At 60.3% G+C, this 24,162-nt stretch overlaps 2 protein-coding genes across 2 annotated transcripts in view; one reads left to right on the top strand and one right to left on the bottom strand.

Moving 5' to 3' along the window:
- Nucleotides 1-20,341, bottom strand: STKLD1 (serine/threonine kinase like domain containing 1). Its single transcript, XM_046023082.1, has 20 exons — nucleotides 20,199-20,341; nucleotides 19,852-20,141; nucleotides 19,698-19,798; nucleotides 17,914-18,000; nucleotides 15,101-15,145; nucleotides 13,756-13,830; nucleotides 12,586-12,687; nucleotides 10,478-10,548; nucleotides 9,567-9,682; nucleotides 8,405-8,523; nucleotides 7,804-7,967; nucleotides 7,149-7,279; nucleotides 5,786-5,869; nucleotides 4,395-4,511; nucleotides 3,942-4,082; nucleotides 2,986-3,114; nucleotides 2,221-2,349; nucleotides 2,015-2,143; nucleotides 718-858; nucleotides 1-447 (listed from the first exon to the last, which is right to left on the bottom strand). Exons 1-20 carry the CDS (start codon nucleotides 20,339-20,341, stop codon nucleotides 266-268), a joined length of 2,496 nt encoding a protein of 831 aa, XP_045879038.1. The 3' UTR covers nucleotides 1-265.
- Nucleotides 20,198-24,162, top strand: part of SURF4 (surfeit 4) — a 13,224-nt gene continuing 9,259 nt past the window's right edge. The window contains exon 1 of the mRNA XM_046022913.1: nucleotides 20,198-20,387. Within this exon, the coding sequence (XP_045878869.1) occupies nucleotides 20,340-20,387 (48 nt within the window). The 5' untranslated portion in view covers nucleotides 20,198-20,339. The remainder of the gene's footprint in view (nucleotides 20,388-24,162) is intronic.

Here is a 24,162-nt window from a genome sequence, read left to right on the forward strand (position 1 = left end):
CCTTGGGCCTCACACCCTGCGGAGGACTGAGGTGGATATTCCCCCCCGCCAGGCCTAAGGAAGACTCTAATCAGTGGGCCGCTCTGGGAACATACAAGGAAAGGGCGGGAGAGAAGGGGCGGGGGTGGGGGGCTTGGGGCCTCTGCCTCCTTAGGGCAGAGCCGACTGTCCTCGCGTGGAGCTGGGTGGCATGATGGCCTCCAGCCTCAGAAACACCGTCTCTGCGTGTGAAACCAGCTCCTGGAAGTAGAAGAGCTGTCACAACCTACACGGAGAGTCGAGTCTGGGCCCCCGGACTCAGGGCCACAGGCATCTGACTGTCGAGGCAGGGAGGAGGCCTGGTTGGTGGGGCCCCGCCGACACTCACTAGGCTGGAGGTGAAGCGCTCCTTGATCTCCGTGACCAGGGGCCGGATGCCACTGGTCACCAGCTCTGGCAGGATCTCCTCTGTGGGCAGAGCGGGGGGGTCCTGAGGTCAGCGCGCAGCCAGCCTGATGGCCTACAGCCTCGGCGGGGGCAGGGGCACTCTGGGGCGGCGGCAGGACAAGGCTGGGCCCATCCGCCCAGCCCACCCGCCTGCTGCTCTCTGAGGCTCTGCATCGCCCACAGAGCCTAGGGAGCGCCCGTGGAACCACCAGGAAGTGCCGATGGCTCGAGCTGGGAGTGGGCTGCCTCTGAGCACTGGCGTCCCCGGGGGGTGAGGAGGAGGACCCTCACCGTAGGCAGCCAGGTGGGCCAGCAGCATGCACATGTTCTCCACCACCTCGGGGTCGTCCTTGTAGAGCTGGTACGTCTCCTGGAGGAGGTCGAGGCCGCTGCCGCCCTCCTCTGGCACGACCACCTGCAGGGCCGCCAGCTCTGTGGGGGAGGGGTGTGCACTCTATCCGGCTGCCTGTGCCTTGGTGTCCTCTGGCGAGTGGCGTGACAGTGGTACCGAGTTTTCAGGGTCATTGAGAGTTCAAAGCACTTAGATAGCAAGGACCTCGGCCACTGGCAGAGGCCAGCTTCCTGTCGCCCGGGGACAGCTGAAGTCCGTGTGTCCCCATGGTGGGACATGTACACCCCACCTCCCTCTCCCAGCGGAAGGCTCCTGTCCTCGGTGCTCTCAGCCTGGGGGCCCAGGAAGCACGAGAGCGCATGGCAGAGGACGCCTACAGGGTGGGCACGGGTGGGGGGGGGGGGACCCAGCGCTGCACACGTACACCCCCGGCTGCGCTAGATCCTGACTCGGGCTGGGGGCCTGTGTGGACGTTAACCCCTTGCACCCTCTGCAGCCTGGGGGACCTGCTGCTCAGGGGGGACAACTTGAGTCTCCCAGCCAGTAGGTGGCCCTGGGCTCTGACCACCTGCTCCACCCTGAGCCAGATCCCTTTTGTCTTCAGGACCTCAGCCTCCCCTCCCATCCCCGAAGGTGGGCAGCTGATGCAGACCTGGGCTGGGGGAGACCCTGGAGCCCGGGAAGGAAGAGCCTGCCAGTGCTCCTCCGAGCCTCCCAGTAGTAAGGGTGGCCATACTCCCTTGGGCCTGGACAATTTCAGGCTCAGAAGCAAAGGCCTGGCCGCCCCTAGGCTCCCAGCCTAGCCCACCCTAGCCCACCCTGTGCATTTGCCCTGGGACCAGGTGTCAAAGGGGCTGAAGCCCTGCTCACACCCCAGCCGGCAGCCTTGTGCAGTCTGTAGCCCCAAGTGTCTGTGAAGGCTTGTGCCGCGAGCCCATCACAGTGCCAGGTGCTGCGCACTGAGCAACAGCAAAGCATTCCTGTTACAGAGGGGGACCTGGCTCCTGGGGTGCTCTGAGAAGCTGAACCCGCTAGTGCCGCGCGTGCACACCCAGCCGCTTGAGCAGTGTAGCGTGCAGCCAGATGGGAAGTCCATGGCAACTTGTGGATGAAGGAACTATGCACTGTTCTTCCCTTTTTGAATCTGCGTCGGCTGGGGCTGCAGGCAGCTGGCAGACACGCCTTGCTGTGTTGCCCCCACCTCCTAGTGGTAGCCCTGTCCGTGGCCAGGCTCACCGGACACCTTCACGAGGCTGGCCAGCCCCCGGTAGGCGTTGTTCACGAGCAGGACCCTGTCCTGGCACAGCCGGATGCTTTGCAGGAACAGGGCGGCCACGTCTTCAAACTGGTCCTCCTTGATGCAACCTGCAGAGGGCCTTGGTTGAGGCCTCGTGGCCTTGGGATGGGGTGGGGGGACACACGTCCCTGCCCGCGCTGCTCACCCAGCAAAGACAGCAGCCAGAAGACAGCACAGCCAACTTCCGCCATCTCTGCGTCCCCAGGGTAGGAGGCCAGCACCTTGATGAGGAGGACCGGGGCTTTCTCCAAGGGGGTCTTGTTCACAATGACAGCTGGAACCAGCATGGAATGGCAGGGACACCTAGCCCTTGAGTGCCTGCTGTTTGCATCGCGCCACACCCTCTGGCCCCACCAGGGGTGACAGAGCCAGAGGTGTCAGGGAGGACGGCTAAGCAGAGCTTTGAGTTCGGGGACTCTGTCCGCTACGGTCTTGGGGGATGTTGCCCTTTGGGTATGGACAGTGCCCTCTGGTTTCCCAGGCTCTCCGGGGCCAGGAGCTCTGGTGTCCTCGGAACAGACACCCGGATGGCTGGAGGGCCAAGACGGGGCCTGGAGAGGAAGCAGCGCAGTGTGGGGCCTTTTCTGAATCTAGAGCGAGAGTGGGGTACCAGAGCCAGGCTACCATCGGGGACTGCCCGGGGAAATCCCAGGGTGTGCGGCAGGTAGAGGGGTTCCCACAGCAGGAGCCCCTGGAGTCCATGAGGACCTGCCAGGTCAGGACAGAAGGTCCTGCTTCTGCCGGGGGCAGCCCCCTTCCCCTTCTGCTTCCAGGCTCAGAAGAACCTTACTGTGGGCTCCGCTCCTGGAATGTCTAGGGGCAGGGCGTGGGGGGCTGTCAGAGGCAATTAGGGAGCAGCAAGGATCGTCCCCCAACACCAGCAGAAGAGTGGGAAGAGGGGCCCCCTCACCGTCCACCATCAGGGCCCAGAGCAGGCTCAGGCCATTGAGGCAGATGTCCCTGTTGGTGGAGAAGGTACTCAGGTGCTCCAGGATGTGCTCAAACAGCCCAGCCTTCTGTAGCTTCTCTGAGGCCGATTCTGTGGGCAGGCCCCAGAATTAGGGCCACGGAGAATCCCCTCCAGGAAACTTTCCCTGAGTACTGCCTCCCTCTTGTGGTCCTTGCCCACGGCAGGCCCCTGCATCCTGCGTTTCTGGGCATCTCCTGGGCCAGTCATACCCAGTGCAGGGCCCCGAAACAAGAGGACATGGTGCATCCTCTGGATCCCCAGTCCCAGTATTGCCCATCCCGTGACTGGGCTGGGACCGGCTTCCTGGGTCCTCCTGAGGTGGGAGCAGCGATTGTCTTTCCTGGTGGGTGAGCCGATACCCAGCTTGCCTGACGGCTCTGATCGCACCCGTCATCCATAGCACCCCTGCTCACTCCCGAAAGTGGGATCCAGTCAAGCAGGGCGAGGAGCAGAGTACAGGCACCCCCCCCCTCCAGCCACAGGGGTCCAGGTGAGCGTCCCGGGGCTCACGGGCCCAGCTGTCCACCAGGAAGAAGTGTGCTGACCCGAGGAGGCAGGTGGGACCAACGCACGCTGTGTGCGGCCCCGGGTCCTCCGCAGCCTCCCCAGCCCTGCCGCCCACTGCCTGCTTGGCTGGTGGCTGCCCAACCCCAGGTGCCCCGTGAGGTGGAGATGAATGAGGCAGAAGACGTCGTGTGCAGCCCACAGTGGCACCTGGTCGATGTCTGCACGTTTGTGGAGGGAACAGGTGACAATCGAACGGAAGCTTCCCATCAAGAGATGGAAAGCTCAAGCACGTGGAACGGACCCGGTGAAGGCAGGGCAGCCGTGCCATCTCAGGGAGGCAGGTGCCCCCACGGCCCCTGGGCCGAGCGGGGAGGGCCGGGCAGACCCACCCCGGCTGGAGATGATGGTGAGCAGGCTGTAGACCATGACCAGGAGCGGCTCTGACTCGGCGTGGATCCACATGCTGCTCAGCAGCACGGAGATGACGGAGCTGTCCCTCAGCGCCTCGGTGGCCTGGTCCTGCGCCAGCGCTGCTTGGGCCGAGGGAAGAGCCCAGGGTGACCTCCCGTACCCGGGGCTCGTGGGCCGGGTAGCCCGCGGGGATGCTCCCACCCTGGTTGGAGGTGGGTAGTACCCCCACTTGGCGTGGAGAAAGCCAAGGTCAGCCTGGTCCGGAGCAGGTCCCCAAAAGCGCTGGCTGCAGGATTGGGTGAAGGGTGGGAGGGGTGGGCAGCGGCCGGTGAGTAAGCGGCCCCCTGCAGCCAGTGTTGGTTCCCAAGGCTCCGCCGCGTCTGGGACAAGGGACTAGGGCCAACGTTTACCCCACGTGGCTCAGCACCCACCTTGACCCAGGCTGCGCAGCAGCAGCGAGCAGGCACACAGCTGTACGTCAAGGATCCGCTCGTGTTGCTTCATGATGGCGGCCAGCATCTCTACCAGCTCCATCGGCCACGGCAGACCTGGCAGGGCCGGGCAGCAAGGTTGAGCCCGGCCCAGGAGCCGGGGGTGGGAGGGGCGTCCGGACCAGACCAGAGAGCCCGACGCTGCTGGGAGTCTACGGAGTGTCACACGGGCCTCTGGACGGTTGAGTAGGCGAGTGAGGAACATGATTGATGTGTCTGCCCTGGGTGGCCCCTACCCCAGAGGACCCCCAAGCCTATGCCAGTGGCCCCCCGAGGCAGGGTCCTCCCGTCGCTCTCTCACAGAGGAGGAAACACGGTCAGAGAGACGGAGCCACTTGCTTTGGACCCAGTCTGACTCGAGTCTGTGGGTCTCACGGACTTGCGCTGTGCTGCGTGTGCGGAGTGAGAGGTGGTGGCAGGCAGCGGAGGGTCTGGTCCCCGTGGTGCCCCCTCCCTACGCCATTAGAGAAGGGACCGACAGCCCTGCGTATCAGGCTCTCAGCGGGAACAAGCGCGCGGCCCACGAGGCCGGACGGAGCTGCCTCCCTCAGCTCCTCCCGGAAGGCACAGTCTCCCCTCCCGTGGACTCTTCTGGCCACAGCCCAGCTCCAGAAGGGGTCTGGGGGCAGGACAAGGAAGAAGGAAAGGCGAGGGGCCAGTATGAAGTTTCCGCCATTGCCTTAAGGGCCGGAACCAGGCCTCTGCCATCTCCAGGGCCACAGCCCCCGGAACAGACCTTGTGCGGAAGGACAGGTGGACAGCCGGTTGACAGGTGGGGGAACAGATGGATAGACGGAGGCCTGGTGGATGGATGGGTGAGCGAGTGAGTGTGACCCTGCGGCTGGTGAGGCAAGCTGAATGGAGGGATTTTATGAAACACTGTTTTGGCAAAACTTAAAAGGTGCAAATGCTCCTTGAGGGACGGTGCTGTCCCGGGTGGGGGGTAACTGGCGGCACCTGGGAAGGTGTGACGGATCCGTCCCCCAAGCACGCAGGAGTTTATCCCACAGCCACGCTCACGCAGCACACGACCCCCCCGCACTGGGCTGTTCAGTCCCGTGCCGTCCAGCGTGCTGGACAATCAGCAGCCACCCAGCCAGCCCTGGTGGGGACCGCGGAAGAGAAGGGACCCCCACTAAGAACCCGTGAGGGCCGGTCACTCCACACCAACTGCCACCCCATCCCCCCCTTCTGCTGCGCAGAAGGGGTGACGGGAAGGATTCCAAGCAGGGGGAACACAAGCAGGCCTCGGAGGTGTTAGGGGAGCCCAGACCCCCCTCAGAGGCCTGGGCTGCAGGGTGAGCAGGGAGGGGGGACGGTTGGGGGTCTACCTAGCTGATCTGCAGGCATTCTTATGAGCCTCTTCATGGCTCGGAGCTGGACTTCAGGTCTGCTGGAGTAGCTCTGCATGACCTCTGCAGGGGAGAGGACAGCGTGGGGAAGAGCCTCCTGAGGGCCCGGCGCCCAGGGCCCGGTGTGGAGGGTGTGGAGGCTCCCGCCGCTCACAGGTCCACACGCTCGGCTATGAGGTGGCGCTCTTCTCGCCCCCCATCGCAGGCTGAGCCGCTGATCAGAGACAGCCCTGGCCCCGGGGAAAGGCCTCCCTGCAGAGCTCTTTGCCTTTGGTTGATAAGGAACGACCCCAGTGCCCACAGTGAGCCGCGGTGTCCAGCCACGCACACTGGGGACCCCTTCCTCATCCCGTGGATGACTCGGAACCCCCTTGGAGCGGCCCACCCACAGGCCCTGTGCTGCTCAGAGAGGGCGACTCGCTCCAGGGCACTGAGCCGGTGGGGGATGGGCTTCCGGGGGACCCAGCTGCCTGCCCACAAAGCCTCCCCCCCCGCCCCGACCCGGCCGTGAGATGCAGGGAGACAGAAGTTAGGGCCTCGTGAGCGTCCCCTCCCCAGAAGAGGGGGCAGAGGCGGCAGGTGGGGGGAGTCGTCCCCGTCACCAGCAACCCGTGCAGGGAGCCACAGAGGGAGAGGACGGAGTGAGCGGACCACCCAGAACAGAGGGACAGGCGAGTGGAGCCGACCTGGAACCTGAAGGTGGCCTCTAGGCCCACAGTTCCCCCGAGACCTTAGGGTGGCGATTGTGCCAACGCTGTGCTGGGAGCTGCAAGGTGCCCCCCACCAGGGGCACATGGTGGAAACGAGGTGCTGAGTGGTGAACGAGCTCTGGGTCAGCTCACCAGCAGCACCTCTAATGAGGCCTGCCCGTGTCAGCAGACAGAGCCCCTGCAGGGACACATCTGCCACAGCCATGCCCCTGCCCGTGCCCAGCACCATTCCAGGCGCATAGAAACCACACAGGAAAGGCTGCCGAGTGGGGCAGCTGGTCTGGGCATGGGGGTCCCCGTGTGCCATGGTGTGGAAGCAATCGGGGGGGGGCTCCAGGGGTTGTGACAGCGGGGGACTGCTCAGCAGGAGGGGAAGGGAAATAGGCCCAGCATTAAGGTGAACTCTGGGGCAGGTGACAAAAGCGAGGGAGGGTATCTGAGCAGGTGGTGCCCTGAGCAATGCGGAGGCTGGGGTGGGGTGGAGGGGAGAGCCCCGACATCTTCTAGGCCCCTGGCCAAGGGTCAGAGCAGTCCAGGGGACTATGTGGCAGCGGAGAGGGGAGGCACTGACCGCCCTCCCCGTCCCAGAGCTGAGACGACAGCTCCCTCCCCCTCTGAGTCCCCACCATCACCTAAAATGCTGGCTACGTTACTTTCCAGCAGCAGGTCAGTGATGAAAGGAGGGACCACCTGCTGGCGCAGGGCCAGAGCGGCCCTGGAGGACTGGAAGTTGTTGCTCACGAAGGTGATGTGGATCACATCCCTGGAGAGGAGGGGAGACAGCCGCTGGGCTCTCCTGCGCACCCCGCGGCCAGGCAGGTAGGCGCCCAACCTCCACCCTCCGGTTTGCAGGCGCTCTCCTGCCGGTGCCAGCTCACCCAGCAGGTGCGGGAGCATGGTGGTGGGGCGGGGGGGACCGTTCCTCCATAAAATATACTGGACAATCAGATTTGACAACCACATTGGTATAAAGGTGCCTAGAACCCAGGCCAGGTTCGCTGTCCTATGTTCCTTTCTTCCTTCTCATGGAGAGATCAACTACAATTAGAACACGTTCCAGGTCCCCGGGGCCCTGCCTCTGCCCAAGGGAGAGGCCGGCTCTGTGGGCTCCGGGGCTCAGAGATGTGCATGCCGCTACTGCTCTTTGGGACGGGCCACGCTTGGGAAAGCCCAGTGGGCCACAGAGGGGTCAGCGCGTTTCACCTTGTGGTAATGCATGCGGGACGGTGGACAGATGGCGGGAGACACGTGGCAAGATTAAAATACAACCACAGTCCCCACGGTCACCTGATTGTCACTCGCTCTGAGGGCTCGATCTGCAGCATTAAAGGCAGAAGAGAACGGAAGGTTCCCACATTGGGGATCTTCTTCTCCTCCAGGGCCTGCAGGATGCCCCACAGCCTGTCCGGGTCACTCCGGAGGGACTTCCGCAGATGCATGGCTTCTGTTCTCTGAGGGGACAGTACTGCTCCGTGGGCCCGACCCAGACGGCGACCCGGGGCGAGCTGGCAAGAGGGCCAGAGGTGGGAAGACTTGGGACGAGAGCCTGCCTGGGGTCCCAAAGTGCGTTCAGGCCCGCCGGGGTTGTTTCCTTGGCTTGCACCCCACCATGGGCCAGCAGGGGCACGTGAACTCGCTTTTCTCCTCCATAGGAGGCAGGGAACCCCCCGTGCGGGTTAGCCATGGGGTGGTGTATTTCAGTCATCGTCCCCAACGTGCCAGGGCCCCAAAGGCCAAGGGGGGGTGCCCCACGCAGCCCCGTGGAGGTGCGGAGCAAGGCAGGAGGCTGCAGGTCGGGGGAAGGTGTCCTTTTTGAACCAAGGTGGGTGGGGCTGGCTCTCTGGGGACGTGGGGTGCGGTAGAGGGGGGCAGCTGGAAGGCAGCTCACGTTTATGAAGGAGCAGCTGACCATGTCCAGAATGATGCAGCCCAGGGACCAGACATCCGACTTCGGGCTGAAGGAGAAGTTGAGGGCTTCAGGGGCCATCCAGGACTTCTGGAAAGGGTCTGTTGACAGGAGAAGGTGTCAGATGCAGGAGGCCTGTGCTTCCTGGGGGAGCAAGCGGCTCAGAAGGGAAGGGGCGGTGGGGAGGGACGATCCATGGGGGGAAAAGGAAGAGGGCCCTGGTCTTCAGCCCATGAGGCCGCCCACCTGGGCACGTGCCTAGCCAGGCCGGCCCACATGTGCTCACTCACGTCTTCGTGCCCATATGTCTGCACACGTGGTTCGAAAGAGGCATGTGCCAAGAAGGCTGAACCTTCCACCCTCTTTAAGCACCTTGCTCCTCTAAAGGTCAGAACCTGGAGGCAGCATTCTGGTTGCCTCACCCTCGTTTCTAAACCTGAACCCCAGACAAGGAGCCAAAAGAGCAGGGTCACTGGTCTGTTGCTTCCTGATAGACCTTGGGCAGCCCCTCCCTCTCCGGACCTTCATTCCCCAGCCAGATGGTACAGCGGGGGGACTCCAGGGACCCCTGCCACCCACGCCTCTGGAAGATCTACCCACTCACCCAGCCACCCACCTGTCCGTCCATCCACGCGTCTATCCTCTGTGCACGCAGGACTCTGAAATTCTCAACTGTGGCTCCTCTCTCCACCCAGGACAGCGGGCATAGGCTTGAAGCCCAGCTCCCTTGGCCCCGCTGTGTTTTCAAGGGAAGGAGAACCCATCCCCCCCTCCTTCCCGCGTCTGCCATCGCCTCAGTGATTTATGGGACTCCGGAAAGTAATCCGGCTCTCCTCGGTGCGTGGCATCCACTAGCCCCCCATCTCCTTCCTTGAAGGTTAATGTTTTCCAGGTGTCTTTTGGACCCTGATTCCATGCACCACCCCTGCCCCAGGCTTGGTGGTTACAACCCAGGCAAGGGGGTCTCTTTGGAGCCCACATAAATCCGCGGGGGTCTGTGGGGACCTTCTGAGCAAGGAGAGGTTTAATGTTGCCTTGTTCCAGCTCCAGCCGCTGCCCTCTGGACTCCGGGAACGACCCCGCCCCGGTGCGTGGTCTCTCCCCCACACGCCCCCCGCCCCCATCTGCTGCTGTCCCGCAGCACCTTCCTCTGCGCGAATGTTCCACTTGGGTTTGTCTGTCATCAGTGCGTGGGAGCTCAGGTCCTGTAACTTGCAATGGTTGCTACTGACGAGGGCTATGTTGGAGGGCTTCAGGTTCCTGAAACCAAGAGGGGGGACTGTCCTCTGGGGGCCTGCCTGCCTTCCCACCCACTGCCTGCGGGCCACGCGCCCCTCCTGGGGGGCCGGGCAGTGCACCCTGGACTGCATGCCCTGCTCCCCGCCCCACCCAGCTCTGCCCTCCTCTCCCCAAATGCCCCCTTTGCGGCCCGCTTTTAAAATAGTGTTTCCTGCTGAAATAAAATATACTCAGTTATTTTAAACTCCAAAACAAGCAGCTCCAAGTAGGAAAACTCCAGTCCTTCTGCCGTTTCTCTGCTCACATCTGTTCCCTCCTTCCAGATCTCAGCTATGCCTTTGTTTTGGGGACGGGTTTTCAACCATTTCGTAACGTTTGGTGCCATGAACACGAAATCGTGGGCATTTTCTTTGTATATGGGGTCCACATGGGTTTTTCTGTCCTTTAGATCTGGTACTGAGCCAGTCTGCGGTCATCGCCAACCCCTGCAGACTGTGGACACTGGAGTCCTGCCGCGGACGGGTCTAAGGCTCAGCCCCAGGACGACGCAGACTAATCTTCCCGGCGCTGTTATCTGGCTGCTCACCCTGCACTTTAGAACGGACCTGCCCGGTCACGTCCACTCCCGATGCTGGGTGAATCAGTGCGGGTGACGTGGAGGGGTAGCATTCCCTGGAAGCCCGGGAGGGGCTCTGGAAAGGTGCCCGCGCTGCTCTGGGGCTGCGCTGTGCCGCGCCTCGCTCCCAGGTCCTGGGGCAGGGCGCCTGAGGGGACTCTGTGCCCTTTGTCCTGCAGCAGCCCGGCCCCCACGGTCACCTGTGGATGATGTCCCGCTGGTGCAGATACTCCAGAGCGTCCAGAACCTGGCCCAGCATGTTCTGTACCCACTGGGGAAAAAGCGAGAGACGCCGGGGTTGGGGGAGGGGGACTCCCAGCAGCAGCTGGCCGAGGCAGGTCCGCCTCCCCAAGGAGCAGCCACGGGATCATGGAACGTTCTTGCTCCTTCAGATGGTCCCCGAACTGCTGAAGTGCTCAGAGCCAGCGCAAAAGGGTTCTGCCTCAGGTCCCTTTCAGGCTAACGTGCGCGGGGCTCTCCCAACGGGGCATGCCCTCGCTTCCAGAACCCACGCTCCTGTAGCCACACGGGAGATACGCCCACCCAGGCCCCACCCCTTGTGGGTATCAGAGATAGCAAAGCCTTTATTGCCTACACTGGGGCTTGCCTTGCCATGTCAGTAGAAGGAAAAGAGCTCTGACAAAGAACGTTCTGGAAACACCGCGTGTCGGAGGCGAGATCCGGCTAGTCTCCAGGGCAGTGATTTTCAAACCAGGTTCTGAGGAACCCTAGATTCTACCAAGGGTGTCAGAGACGGGCCAGGTGAACGGAACCCCGGGCTTCTTCCCACTCCACCTGCCACCCGTCCTCCCGTGCCCCTTGGTCAGAGAAGCTTCACCTTCCTTGCTGGGTTTCTGAGAACATCCTGTGCTTGAAAGGGTTCCACCACCAACGGGAGCGTTGAAACCCACTCCAGAGCCTACCCCTGAGGTCCCCATTGGGAGAGGAGTGGCGTGGCCCTCAAAAAGCCCTCAGGGGCGAGATGGTGCCCGGCGGCCCACCGAGCAGAGGGGTGCTCAGAGCAAAAGCGGGCACAGTTGACTCAGGGTGGATCATAGGCTTAATGTGAAACCAAAAATGACCTAGCTCAAAAGGCAAGGGGAAATATCTTCATGACCTTGGAGGACAGGCTCTCACACAGGCTCAAAGGTGCTAACGATAAAAGGAGCATTGATAAACTCACTTCATTACAGTTAAGAACTTCTGGGGGCACCCAGGTGGCTCAGTCAGTTAAGTGTCTGACCCTGGCTAGGGTCAGGATCCCGGGGTCCTGTGATCGAGTCCCGTATCTGGCTCTCTGCTCAGTGGGGAGTCTGCGTGTCCCTCTCCCTCTCCCCGTACCCCCCCACTTGTGCACACGCTCTCTCTAATAAATAAAATCTTTAAAAAAAAAGAACTTCTGTTCATCAAAAGACACAGACTGAGAGAAGACAGACACTCTGGATGTCCATATCCACAATATGTAAAGAACACCTATAGATCAATAAGAAAAGACAAACAACCCCAGTGTTTAAATGGACAGAAGACTGAACAGGCACAAAATCCAAGTAGCTAAAAAGCACTCCCTGTGGTCACTCCTAATAACTCAAATTAAGGTGCAATTTTCAATTAAAATGAAAAAGACTGAAGTATTGGCCAGGAAGGAGGCACTGGGAATAACCCCAAGTCAACCAGTCAACCAAGCCATCCTGGACGTTGGCACATCGACTGGAACTGCTCTACAATCCAACAACTATACACCAGGGCTTCGTCCAGAGAAGATGAGTGATTAGGCCCCCGAGTAAGCACGCCCAGCAGTGTTCATGGCAACAGCCCCAAGCTGGAAACACCCTGCAGGCTCACAGCGCTAGGCTGCGCACAGACCGAGGTGACCACACGACAGGGCAGCGCCCAGCCATGCTGGGGACGATTTCCTGATCCGCTCACATAAGAAACCAGACACAGCAGCGACGTGCCATCACGAGCGTGAGTCCGTTACTGGGGACTTCAGGGCGGGCAGAAGGGTCTCTGGAGACAGAAGTCCAACCACGGGCAGGGCCAGGGACTTCTGGAGCTCCAGAAGGTTCTGCATCTCGATCAGGGGCAGGGATTATACGAGTGTCTACCTGTGTACAGTGGCCTGAGCTGTGCACTGAACACTTGTGTACATTACACCACGCAAACCCCTCCACACGGAAATGTAAGAAACAACCTGGCCAGTAGCATCTGCCCTCCCCTCTGCCCCTCTGCCCCATGACTGAGCCTGTGACATCACAAGGCCCTGTAGCAAATGGTCCCCAGGCCTGGCTTCCCATAGAGTCTGTCTTACTTCAGAGTCGATGATTGTCTTTGTCTCCCTCTTCTTCTCAATGATCTTCTGGAAGCTTCCCTCGTTATACTCCATCACCAGGCAGAGGAACAGAGAGGAGATCTAATGGGGACAGGAGGTCTTAGCCAGATGCCACGGTCCTGATCCCCAAAGCCCAGGCCTGGGTGTCTCGGCGAGGCTCCTTGCCCCGGGGCCTGCCTCCTCTGGGGCCACCATGCACGGTGGCTGCGCTGCGGGAGCATGGTTAGCGGTGGGGGACTCACACTCACGGGCGGCTCCTGCTCACGCCTGCGGCCTCACCAATCCCCCCTCCCCCTCCACCCCAGCTCCAACTGCACCAAGCTCCTCTGACTTCAGAAAGCGGCCCAGGCCTTCTGGCCGAGGCACTCACAGGCACTTGTGCCTGGAAGCCGCCTCCTCCCAGGGTGACTCTCTGTTCTTCAGGGCTTAGCTTCGGTCCACTTCCTCCTGCGGAGGAGCCTGCCTGGAGTGGGGTTCCCGTGGACCAGGTCAGGGGCCTCAGCTCAGCGCTCTCAGAGGCCCCTGCTTTCCTTCCACAGTCAAGTGTCCCCTTAGCTTTTCTGTGTTTCCTCGAGAGTGTTACGGGGTGCTCAGAAAATATTCAGGGTGCAGTCATGGCCCCTCCCTAAGGCTGTTCTCAGGCCCCAGCTGGACAGGGGGCACGTGTATGAGGGGACCCTCCACTCCTGCTCAAACCTGTGGTTGTCCACCCCAGACGAGGACCTAATGTCATGGTCTGACCCTAGCCGGGAAGCCTTGCGGCCTCCCTTCACCTCCGGGCCCTCCGCCCCACCCCTGCTCGCCCTCCCCCTCCCTTCCGTCTCATCTGGAATCATTGGCAAGATTCTGGATCGCTGCAAAGAAAAGAAGTCCTATAACCTCTGGGCTAAAGTGCGGGGCTCGGGGGCTTACAGGGCCCTGATCTGAACCCCACCGGGCTGTGGTTTTGTTTCACGTTTTCTTCCCCCTCAGCTGTTACTGACCCCCCGCAGAGCCCCCCAGTAAGTGCTGAGTCAGGGGGTCCACATTTAGAGTCCCTGCCATTGTGGCTCCGGGGATTATGATGGCGTTGGGGTGCTCTGAGCTCAGTCCACTTGTTCCTGGAGACACCAAATGGCCGCTGAGCTGGAAGGTGTCCCTCACACCCACCTCACTGTTCCAGATGATGAAGAGCTCCCGGTAGCTGGAGATGTGGGCGTGCTCGAGCTTCAGCAGCGGCATCAGCTGCGGGGACAAGAGCGGGGCACGTGGAGACGTTCGAGAAATCCTGCCTCTCAGCTCATGCTTCTGTGTCACAGACCCCCACACAGACACAGCCTCCAGCTCTGAGTAGGGCTGGGGAGCGGGCGCCCGGGAGGGGGTGCGGCCTGTGCTGTGTGACCGACCAAGGAGAGGCTCCTCAACATCTCTGAGCCTCAGGCCTCATCTGAAAATGGCAGTGACAGCGGTATCTGCCTCAGAGGAGGCACCAGGGGAGCTGGTGCAGGCAAAGTGTCTGCTGCAGAGGAAAGAAAGCCCCGTCAGGGGCAGCTGGAGGAGGTGGTGGCCTAAGGGAAGTGGGACACTGTCACACGTGCGCCCAGCTCGCCTCCTGGGTGGCGCACACTCCAAGCCCCAGGGCGCTGCTCCCGGCTGAAGGTGCTTGAAGGGCCCACACAGTCGGGCGGCAGCAGTGGTTGCCGCGGCCGCCAGGACCCAGGCCGACAGCTGCTGGTGGTGGCAGGCTGGGCACGGGAGCAGGTCACCTCGTGGGCTGGGGAGGGGAGCAGGGATGTGCCCAGCTGTGATGCGGTGAGGGCCGTGGGAGGGTCTCCCGTAGTCTCCGCTTTACCAGCATGTGCCCCGCCCCTTGACCGTGCAGCCGTCACACTGTGGACCGGACAGCTGTTTGCTGGCAAAGCTCGGGAGCCCGGGGTTCCAGAAAGAAGGCAAACAAGTAACCATTAACTAGGAGGGACACGTTCGGTTCATAGGGGATTCAAGAGAAACAAAGAAAGACTGCTCAGAGCCTTTGTCCAGCAAATCCAAGGGCACACGCTGTCACTGCTGTTATTATAAATCAGGATGTTCTTGGTGGTGGTGACTGGCTGACTGAAGGAACGGAAAAGAATGTGCATTTTCTTTGGTAGATGATAGTTCTATAGTTCCCGCGTTTTCTACTATAACTAATATTTTTATAATTGAAGGAACGATATTTTAAAAGATGGTTCTTAATAGACTAGCCCTGGGCCCTAGGGAACACTGAAACCTCATCTTCTCGAAGAACATATATCCTAAGTTATCTGTGCCTGATTTAGAAATGAATGTTTGGGGCACAGACTCCCTTCGTGACCTGGGGTTTCTGGCTTCACAGCACAGGGCAAGATCTGGTTCTGACCCTCCCTCCATGCCTCCACCGAGGCTTCTATCCGGTCATTCCATAGGAGAGGACAGAACAGTCTCTGTGTGCTCTGCATCATGTCCTCTTGAGAGGGAGCCCCCCCCCGAGAATTACCTCCTCCAGGGCCTCGTTGGCCTGATGCTCATCGATACATTCCACCTGTAGGGGTGCGAGAGCAGTAACTCAGTGAATGTGTAGTCAGCCCATCGCCACCACCATCACCAGCATCACCAGCATCACCAGCAGCAGCATCATCATCTTCATCATCATCATCATCATCACCATCATCATCATCATCATCATCATCACCATCATCACCATCATCATCACCATCACCATCATCATCATCATCATCATCACCATCATCACCATCATCATCATCACCATCATCATCATCTCCATCATCACCATCATCATCTCCATCATCACCATCACCATCATCTCCATCATCATCATCACCATCATCATCATCATCATCATCATCTCCATCATCATCATCACCATCATCACCATCATCATCATCTCCATCATCATCATCTCCATCATCATCACCATCATCATCATCATCATCACCATCATCACCATCATCATCACCATCACCATCATCATCATCATCATCATCATCACCATCATCACCATCATCATCATCATCACCATCATCATCATCTCCATCATCTCCATCATCATCATCACCATCATCACCATCATCATCATCTCCATCATCACCATCACCATCATCATCATCATCATCACCATCATCACCATCATCATCACCATCACCATCATCATCACCATCACCATCATCACCATCATCACCATCATCACCATCATCATCATCATCACCATCATCATCATCTCCATCATCACCATCATCATCATCACCATCATCATCATCTCCATCATCATCATCACCATCATCATCATCATCATCATCATCTCCATCATCATCATCACCATCATCACCATCATCATCATCTCCATCATCATCATCTCCATCATCATTATTCACAGGGGTGCCAGGCTTCTACCACATGGCACCCGATGAGGCCTGGATATGTTCCTAAGTCAGGGATCCAGAAATACTCAGCGATGAGAACATCTTTGCTCCCACTGCAAGGATGAGTTTAGGATAGCGTCATACAAACTCTGACCAATTGTTAGAGGATCCATTCTCACCATCTTGAAAGCGGGGGAGAAAATAATGTGTTGCTGCCAGAGCCAAACCGCTCTGCTCTGGTTGGCAAAGTATCGACCTCACCACTTCATTCTGTACCTGAATTGGGAAGACTGTCGCTGTCACTGAATGTGGGGCAGTGGGGGAACGCATGGAGAGGGAAAGGGGGACCAGTGGGAAGGGCAGTGGCAAGCTTCAAGTCCCCAACGTACTTGGTGGCAAGGATGGCAGGTGCACATTATCACTGCCTCTAACACCAGACCCTCACCCAGAGCTCCTCCTCCTAAGGCTTCCAAATGATGAACCCTTGTAATTGGGGGTGATCGTAGACGAAAATGCAGACAGTGGCTTATTCCCAGATCCTTACAGACACCAGATACGGCAGCAGAGTGAGTCTGTCCGTCTTCTGTCCCTCCTGTGCCAGAACTCATGCGTTTAGGTGAATTTAGCCAAAACACACTGAAAGCCTCCTTTTGACCTAGAAGCCTCACCCCTAGGAATTTATCCCAAGGATACCATGGATCCTCAAAAAAGCTGCTTATGAGAGTTGTTTACACAGAGAGAAAATTCAAGAATAGGCTAAGTGCCTGTGGTACACGAGGGGATGACTGGGTCAGTTCCAGCGCACGGAGCAGTGGGGTCACGTGGCCGCCAGAGCCAAGAGAGGAGGAAGCCGTGTCTGTGGCATGAGATGGGGTTTGTAAGACACTAAGTGGGAAAAGGTACGTTAACCGTCTCCGCGGCATTCTTGTCAAAACAAAGTTTATACGTGCTTAGGGAAAAGACCAGAAGGAGACACAAAGCCCTACCTGCACCCCACCCCCATTTTTTGAAAAAAGAAAGACTGACTGGCTTTTTAAAAAGCTCCTCGATTGCCCAGAAGGCAGTGGGTTCCGGCCTCACCGGCCCATGAGACAACGGGGCCCGGCCCCACCGCCAGCCCGCAGTGGGGCGGGAGGAAGGCAAGGACTCCAGGCCCAGCCTCCTCGGCCAAAGGCTGCTGAGCGGCTCCACAGGCAGGAGGCCTGGCTGAACAACTGGTGGCCCCCGGCAGCTGATGCCCGCGACGCTCCTCCACGTACACGGTCAGCCCCGGTGCTACGGCATCCCCGCCGCCGCCGTGCGCCGCGAGAGGGTGCCAGGGACGCTCGTGGCTCAGCTCCCTTCTCCTACAACTTCTGTTCAGCTGAACCACCTTGACTTGGACACACAAAGTGCTCGCCCTCTGCAGCTCCGTACCCCACCCTGCCATGCCAGATGAGGACGTTGTGCGTGGTGGAAAGGCCCATCAAGGTCTTGCCCTTAGCCTTGTGTGACCTTGGGCCAGCCCCTGCCCCCTCCTCCTCCACCCCGGTCCTGGCTCCCCTTGGTAAAAAGGTATCTTGAATTCAAATGCTCTTGGGAGCTGTGTGCCGTTGGCCAGTCTGCAGCCTCCCCGAGCCTCCCTATCCTTGGCTGTAGAGGGGCCCCCAGTTCCTGCTTTGCAGGGTTGGTGGGAGGCCGAATGGGATGAGCCTGGCATGAAACACCTGCTGAAGAAATGGGGGGAGGGGGTTGCAGACGCTCTCCAGGTGACAGCGTCAGGTGTGCCAGGAAGCCCAAGGAACCTCAGGCTGCCCCCAAGGATCTCGCCGGGGTCTGCCTCTGTGACCGCTGGCAGAGAGGAACCAGCTGTCACATCGGGAAGCCCCTCTCCAACATGGGGATGATGAGTGCATGTCTGGGGAACCCATGCCCGGGAGCCATCTCTTACCTGCTTTATCACGTACTTGACTTTGTTTTCTCTTTCCTCCACCACCAGGTTCACCCCCAAGGCCCCAGGACTCATCTGGCCCAAAATCTACCAGCAAGAGGAAGAGAAACGTTCAGGAAATGCACACGGCCTTTTCCTTGTGGGTGTGTGCTCAGCCCCGACACCTTTCCTGCCCGGGCTTCTCCTGCAGGCTGGCTGAGCAAGTGTCTCCACCACATTGTGCAGGGAAGGAAATGTCCAGGAGCCTAAGGAACCCCGGGCCCATCTCTCTGGGGCCCATTCTGGAGCTCTTTCCACCACCCGCTACCGCTTCTCCAACTTGCAGCAGGGACCAGTGGGCACGTAGGAGCCAGCATCAGCTCACGTGGGGCACAGCTTTAGTCACTGTCTCCAGCCACCTCTTACCCCGGCTTCCCGCACCCCCTCCGAACTCAGCATCCAAGCCAAAAAACTAACTGGCCCATCACTGGTGCGTAGTCATAGCCATGGGTGGCCTGGCCCTGGTGCCAAGCACCCTACAACCGCCTGTGAGCAACACTGTTGCTCTCTCTATGTTCGCACTGGAGGAAACGGAGGCACAGGGAGCGAGGTCCTTGTGTCTGAGGCTAGAGTGCTAATGAGTGAGGTGGCCTGGATCGGACTGGAACTCAGGCGTGAATCCGGAGCTTATGCTTTGAACCAAACCTGCAGAGAGAGGGCTGCCATGTCAGAGCTCTGTGCAGGGAGGCCAAGGGCCACCGGGTGGGGTGGACACCAGCATTACATGACAGAGGATGGAAGAGCCCTGGCAAAACGCAGAGGAGTGAATGCAGGAGACGGAACCGAGTCTGGGGACTCTCAGAGTCCAGGCAAGTCTTGGATTCTGTCATCCAGCCCCTGTGGGTGGCCTGAACCCAGCTTAGGGAGTTGGGGGGCCAATGTCCTGCACAATTACACCAGTCTAAGAAGGCACGTGCCCACGCCCTCTTCAGAGGCAGGTTAAACAGTAAAACACACTGTGTCTCAGGCAGAAGCTGTTCTTTTTTTCCTGAAAAGGTGCCTTTGCCTTTGGAATTCTCTGGTCTCTGGAAACTCACCTCCTTTACCACTGGCTGACTCCCCGGCTGTCCTCCCACACGAATGGGAGTTCTTACAAAGCGAGAAAAACCTCATCTACAAATTGTTTTCAAGTTAGTGACATTTTTACAAAGGCTGAATCTAACATTTAATGAAGGGGACGTATTTTGTATAGAAGCAGTTAATTAAACATTCATTCATTGTCATTTTGCGGCTTTCCTTTAGTTTTGTGAATTTTTCAAATCTTACACGTTTTCACAGGCCCTGGAAAAGGCCCAAGTCCTCCTCCCCGGGACTAGGGATGGCCTGTATTGGAGTTTGGGGGCTACTGATTCTGAATTTTGGACGTTCTAGGGTGTCCTGTCCCGGCGGGCCCAAGGAGAGGCGGAGGAGGGCGAGGTGGAGTTCCCTCCCACCAAGTATTCAGACAGATGGGGGTGGACAGTCCTTCATTTCATCCATCATTTGAGAGAGGGGGGAAACGGAGACCGCAGGAGGCAAAGGGCACCCAGGATGTCACCTTTGGAGGGACCCGAGGTCACCCTCCTTGCTGGAGACAGACCCTGGCCCGGGGTGGCACCTGGCCATCGGCCACCTCTCCAGGGGCAGTGACCGGTAAACCAGTAAGTAGGGGGTTGGGGAGGTGGCCGGAGGTCCGGGTCCCTGGCTCGCCCCAAACCGGCGGGCTCTTGTCGCCCCTGTCTCCCCGCCAGGGAAGAACTTGGCACCTGGTACTTCTCCATAGTGTCTCCAGGGGAGACTCCCAGCCTCGCCTCCCTCCGCAGGGCGCTGGGGGTGCGCCCCCAGTCCTCGCCGGCGCGCGGACCCTCTACTGAGCATGCTCAGGAGAGACGGCGTCCGGGCGAGCACCCCATCCCCCACCCCGGGGGCGACCGTCTGCCCCAGGTGTGTCCGCCGGAACGGTGTGCTCCGGGGCTCCCGCCGGCACCTCCAGCGGACGGCCCTGGGGCCTGGTGGCCGCGGAGCGCACCACGGGCGGGTCCTGAGGGGGGTGGGCGGGGCCTGCGAGCGCGGAGGGCGGGACCAGGCTGGGCGGGGAGGCCGGGGCCGGAGGGGGGAGGGCGGAGCCGGAGGGCGACGGGCGGGGTCGGAGCGCGGCGGGCGGAGCCTCGAGCGCGGCGGGCAGGGCGGCGGCGGGCGGCGCGTGGCCCCTTTAAGGCGCGGCCGGGGCGGGCCGGGCGGCGCGGCCCCTTTAAGGCTTGGCCTACGTGGCAGCCGCTGGAGCCGCGGACGAGGAGCGAGGCCGGCCGCGGGGCACTTCCTGTGGAGGCCGCAGCGGGCGCGGGCGCCGACGGGCCGAGCGCCGAGCGAGCGAGCGAGCTGAGCGAGCCGAGCCTCCCGCCGCCGCCATGGGCCAGAACGACCTGATGGGCACGGCCGAGGACTTCGCCGACCAGGTGCGGCCTGCAGCCCGGCCGGGCCTCCCGCCCCGGCCCCCGCCCCGAGCCCCCCTCCCGCGGGGCCCTCCGACCCCCGCCGCCCGCCCTCCCCTCGGGTCCCGAGCCCTCGGCCGCCCGCAGAGCCGACCCGACCCCGGAGGTCTGCCCCGAGATCTGGGCCGCGTCCCCGCTGCTCCCCCCCCCCCGCCCCCGACCCCGCGGGAGGATCGCGCCCCCTCCCCCAACCGGGGCATTCCCTCCCGGGCTCGTCGCGCTTCCCGGCTCGGGACTCCCCGGCCCGGCCTCCCGGCCCGGCCTGCCCTCGTCGCCGCCTCCCCGCCGGGGCTCTGGGTGTGTTCTCGGGCCGTGCGTCGGCGCCCAGGGCGGCGGGCCGTGCCCCCCGAACGCGGCCTGGGCGCTCCCCGAAGAAGAGGGGCGTGGAGGGGCTGCCTCGCCCCCTCCTGAGAAGGGAGCCCGGGGTCCTGGGGTCCTGGGAGCGCCGCTGGTTTGGGCCAAGTCTGGCGACCGGGAGCGTCTCTCCCTTCTGGACCGTCGGGGTGGTCCCTGCGCGCTTCTCCGTTCGCTCGCACTCTTAGGGGGCGGGGTGGGGAGCTCCGGTCCTGAGCGGGGGTTGGTCCGCCTGGAGGCCTGGGGGGTCCTCCCAGAGAAAGGGGGCGCCCCGCTAGAGGCAGCCTCGGCACTTTTCTCTTTGCTCTTCCCCAGATGTGTTGGGCTCGTGGGGTCCCTCTGACCCTCCCCGCGTTTTCCCTCCCGGTTTGGACTCTGCCCTGGGACGGGATTGAATGGGTCCCTATCTGTACACAGACCTGGGAGGAGGGGAAGCCTGTCTTCCTGGGTTGGTTTTTTTCCCCTCCCAGAGTGTACAGGTGGCCTCCTGAGCCGCAGGGAGGCTGGAGCAGGCAGGGGACGCACACCGGATGGACGGAGTCAGACCCTAGAAAGGGGGAAGGACAGAGCTGCCCCCTCTTTCAGTTAAGCTTCCCACTACGCAGTGTCCCTTTTACTCGTAAAAGTATCCCGTTAGGTCTGTGGGTTAACAGCCTCCTCCCTGCCAGGGTGACCCGGGTCTCGCCCAGTTGCCATTTCGTTCCTTGGTTCCCTTAATGCCTTTGCGGTTTTTGCCAGAGGTAACAGTAGTGAGGTTAAGTTTTGAATTTTTACTGAGGTCGTGTTGAGTCATCAAACTCCAAGGCGTAAGCTTATTGGAAGGCTCGCATGGGTTTGTGTGATTTTAAGAAAGATAAAGGTGTTTCTGATCAGGTGAGGGTGAGCAGGGTTTTCCACTGTTCCCCTTGACGGCCGCATCTTCCTAGTGTGGTCTGCTCATCGGGTTCTCCACCACTTTCCTGGGCGCTGGTATTTGAAGACCAGTTTGGGGGAGAAAAAGTGTATCCGTTTGGCGAAATAGTTTTCCCTGAGGTCCCGGTTCTGTGTTTACAGACACAGTGTAAAAATTGTATCCTTCGCAAAAACAGCTCACACCAAGAGCTCTCAAGAACCGAGCAGGCCTGCCTTCCCTGTCGGTTTTCACTGACGCGGTTTTCGTGGCCCGATTTCATTTCCCCAAGTAGCAGCTTCCGAAGAAGATGGCTCCTTTCAGCGGAGGGGCCGTGGGAGCTCTGTACACTCCCTCTTCAGTCTGGAGAACCCTGATTTTGCAAGTGCATTTCATAACCAAATCTAGCTAAAATGTCTCTAACCCAGCTGCTGCCAACGATCAAATGATAAACTTTCCTACAGAAAAAAAAAAAAGTTAAAAATCTCTTTATGTAATCTTTTCTTCTTTTTCTCCACGCGTTCTATTTGAAATGGAAGAAGCAGAATCTTGGAACCGGAAAGGCCCTTGAAGGGGACCCAGGGTCTCCCTGCGCCAGGTTACTGCTGGGAAGGAAGGCAGGGCCTGCTGGGGCCTGGCCCTGGGGGCAGACCCAGACTCCAGCCTTGCCTGGAGGCTGGTGCTACACAGGACAAGCTTTTGAGGCCTGGTGTTCTTCTGGCACAAAAGGAGGGGAAAGGACTGGCCTCATCCAAGGGTTGGCGCCATCACACCTGGCTCCCGGAGCGGCCCAGGGCTGTGTGCCGTCGGCTTCTCCGTGCCGGGGCCCACCCGAGTGTGGCAGCAGAGGTCCGAAGACATCTCCGTGCCCCCTGGTGGGTGACTTGGGAGGGCAAAACCGAAGTCTTCGAAACTTCAGAACCAAAGTCAGGAGCCTCTGCTGCCACAGGCGGGCTCGACGCAGGAGGATGTGGGCAGATCAGCGCGGAGATCCCAAGTGACAGCTTCCTGTGGACAAAATCCGGCCAAGGTGCCCTGGCGTTTTTGTTTTTCGCATTGATCCACTACTATTAAAACAAAGCCGCCAAGGATAAAGGCGCTTGAGTCCAGGCTTTTAAAACTGAAAATGATTTCATTTGAAAGGAATGGGGAAATACCAGAGGCACCGATCAGGTCACGTGACGGACCCATCTTCTCTCACCTGGCCTTCAGAAAACAAATGCACAAATCAAGTGACAGAGTGTGGCCTAAAAGTCCGTGCTAGTGAGAGGGAACCTAAAAAGGCCCGTGTTTCCCACAGTACTTAGGACCAGAAGCCCAAGACACTCACTCTGGGCCAGGCCGTCTGTGTTACCGTCCGGAAGCGTGCGCGGCTGCCCACAGCGCCTACACCTTCAGCCATGGGGAGGGTGGTCTTGCACGGCTTGCAGTGGGCTCAAGCTCTCAGCACCGAAGGCTGGGCTCCTGGCCTCCTGGCTGGCCCGCACCCTTTCCTTCAGGCCCACAGAGGGGAGAGCACAGGGTCAGCTGTCCGGTTAGTTCTGGCTGGCAGGCCCCTGGAGAGCCGCACCCCTGGCATCAAGCTCCTCGCCCCGGGCAGCCAGGGACAGTGACCTGCTCCCAGGAAGCCAGGCACTAGAAAAAATGCTGAGCGTGCCCTCTGTAGACGCTAGGCATCCAGAAGCCATCTGAGACCAGGTTGGAAGGAGCCAGAGACCAATGAGCTCAGCAATCCGGAGTGACGTCTGTGTCCTGTGGCCCGGCGCTCGCTGCCATTCAGCACCGCGTAACCCCGGAGCTCTCTGCACCGGTCAGCAGGAGTATTAGCACCTAATGGGTTCAGCCTGACAGCTCATCACCAAGGTGACAAGAGAAGCTGAGTGGGGCCTTGGTCTCCTGGGGGGCTGTTGGTTTTTACCTGTCTTTGGCATGAGCGAGCCAGTCCTGGGAGCGCTGACCCCCAGGTGCTCCCCGTGGCCTGTGGTCAAGCCTTGGGCAGCGAGGATGGCCCAACAGAACAGGGCCGGGGTGCACGTAGGGCACAGGTGTTAGGGCTCTGGGTCAACTGTGTGGATGGCCGCTGGGTGTGGGTAAGGCTCCGGGCACGGTGATGGGTTCTGAGTATCTCGTTCTCTGCTCCGTGCCCCCCTCCCTCCCAGGGCTTCCTGCCTTACGCCATCAGGAGTAAGGGGAGAGGGCACGGAGGGCTCATTCTGCCCTGCTTGCCCATCCTAGGAGGTTAGAAGAGCCTCTTCTGGGGAGCAGGGTGGAGACGTGGGGGGACTGCGGTTAGCAAGGCGCCTCCTGGAAAATGAGGCACAGCTCTGTTCTCGTCCATGGGACCTGTCGCTGCTCTCCTAAGCTTCGGCTCTTGGTCATGTGGGGTTTTGGTACACACCAGGGCCTGCTGACACTTGTTCCTGGAGGTGCAGCAGGAACCCACAGAGTATCATGCTGGGAGACTTGCTGGGGGAGCTCTGAGGTCACGGCGGATGA

The sequence above is a fragment of the Meles meles genome, chromosome 11 (genome assembly GCF_922984935.1).
Source record: "Meles meles chromosome 11, mMelMel3.1 paternal haplotype, whole genome shotgun sequence".
In the NCBI taxonomy this organism is placed as follows: Eukaryota; Metazoa; Chordata; class Mammalia; order Carnivora; family Mustelidae; genus Meles; species Meles meles.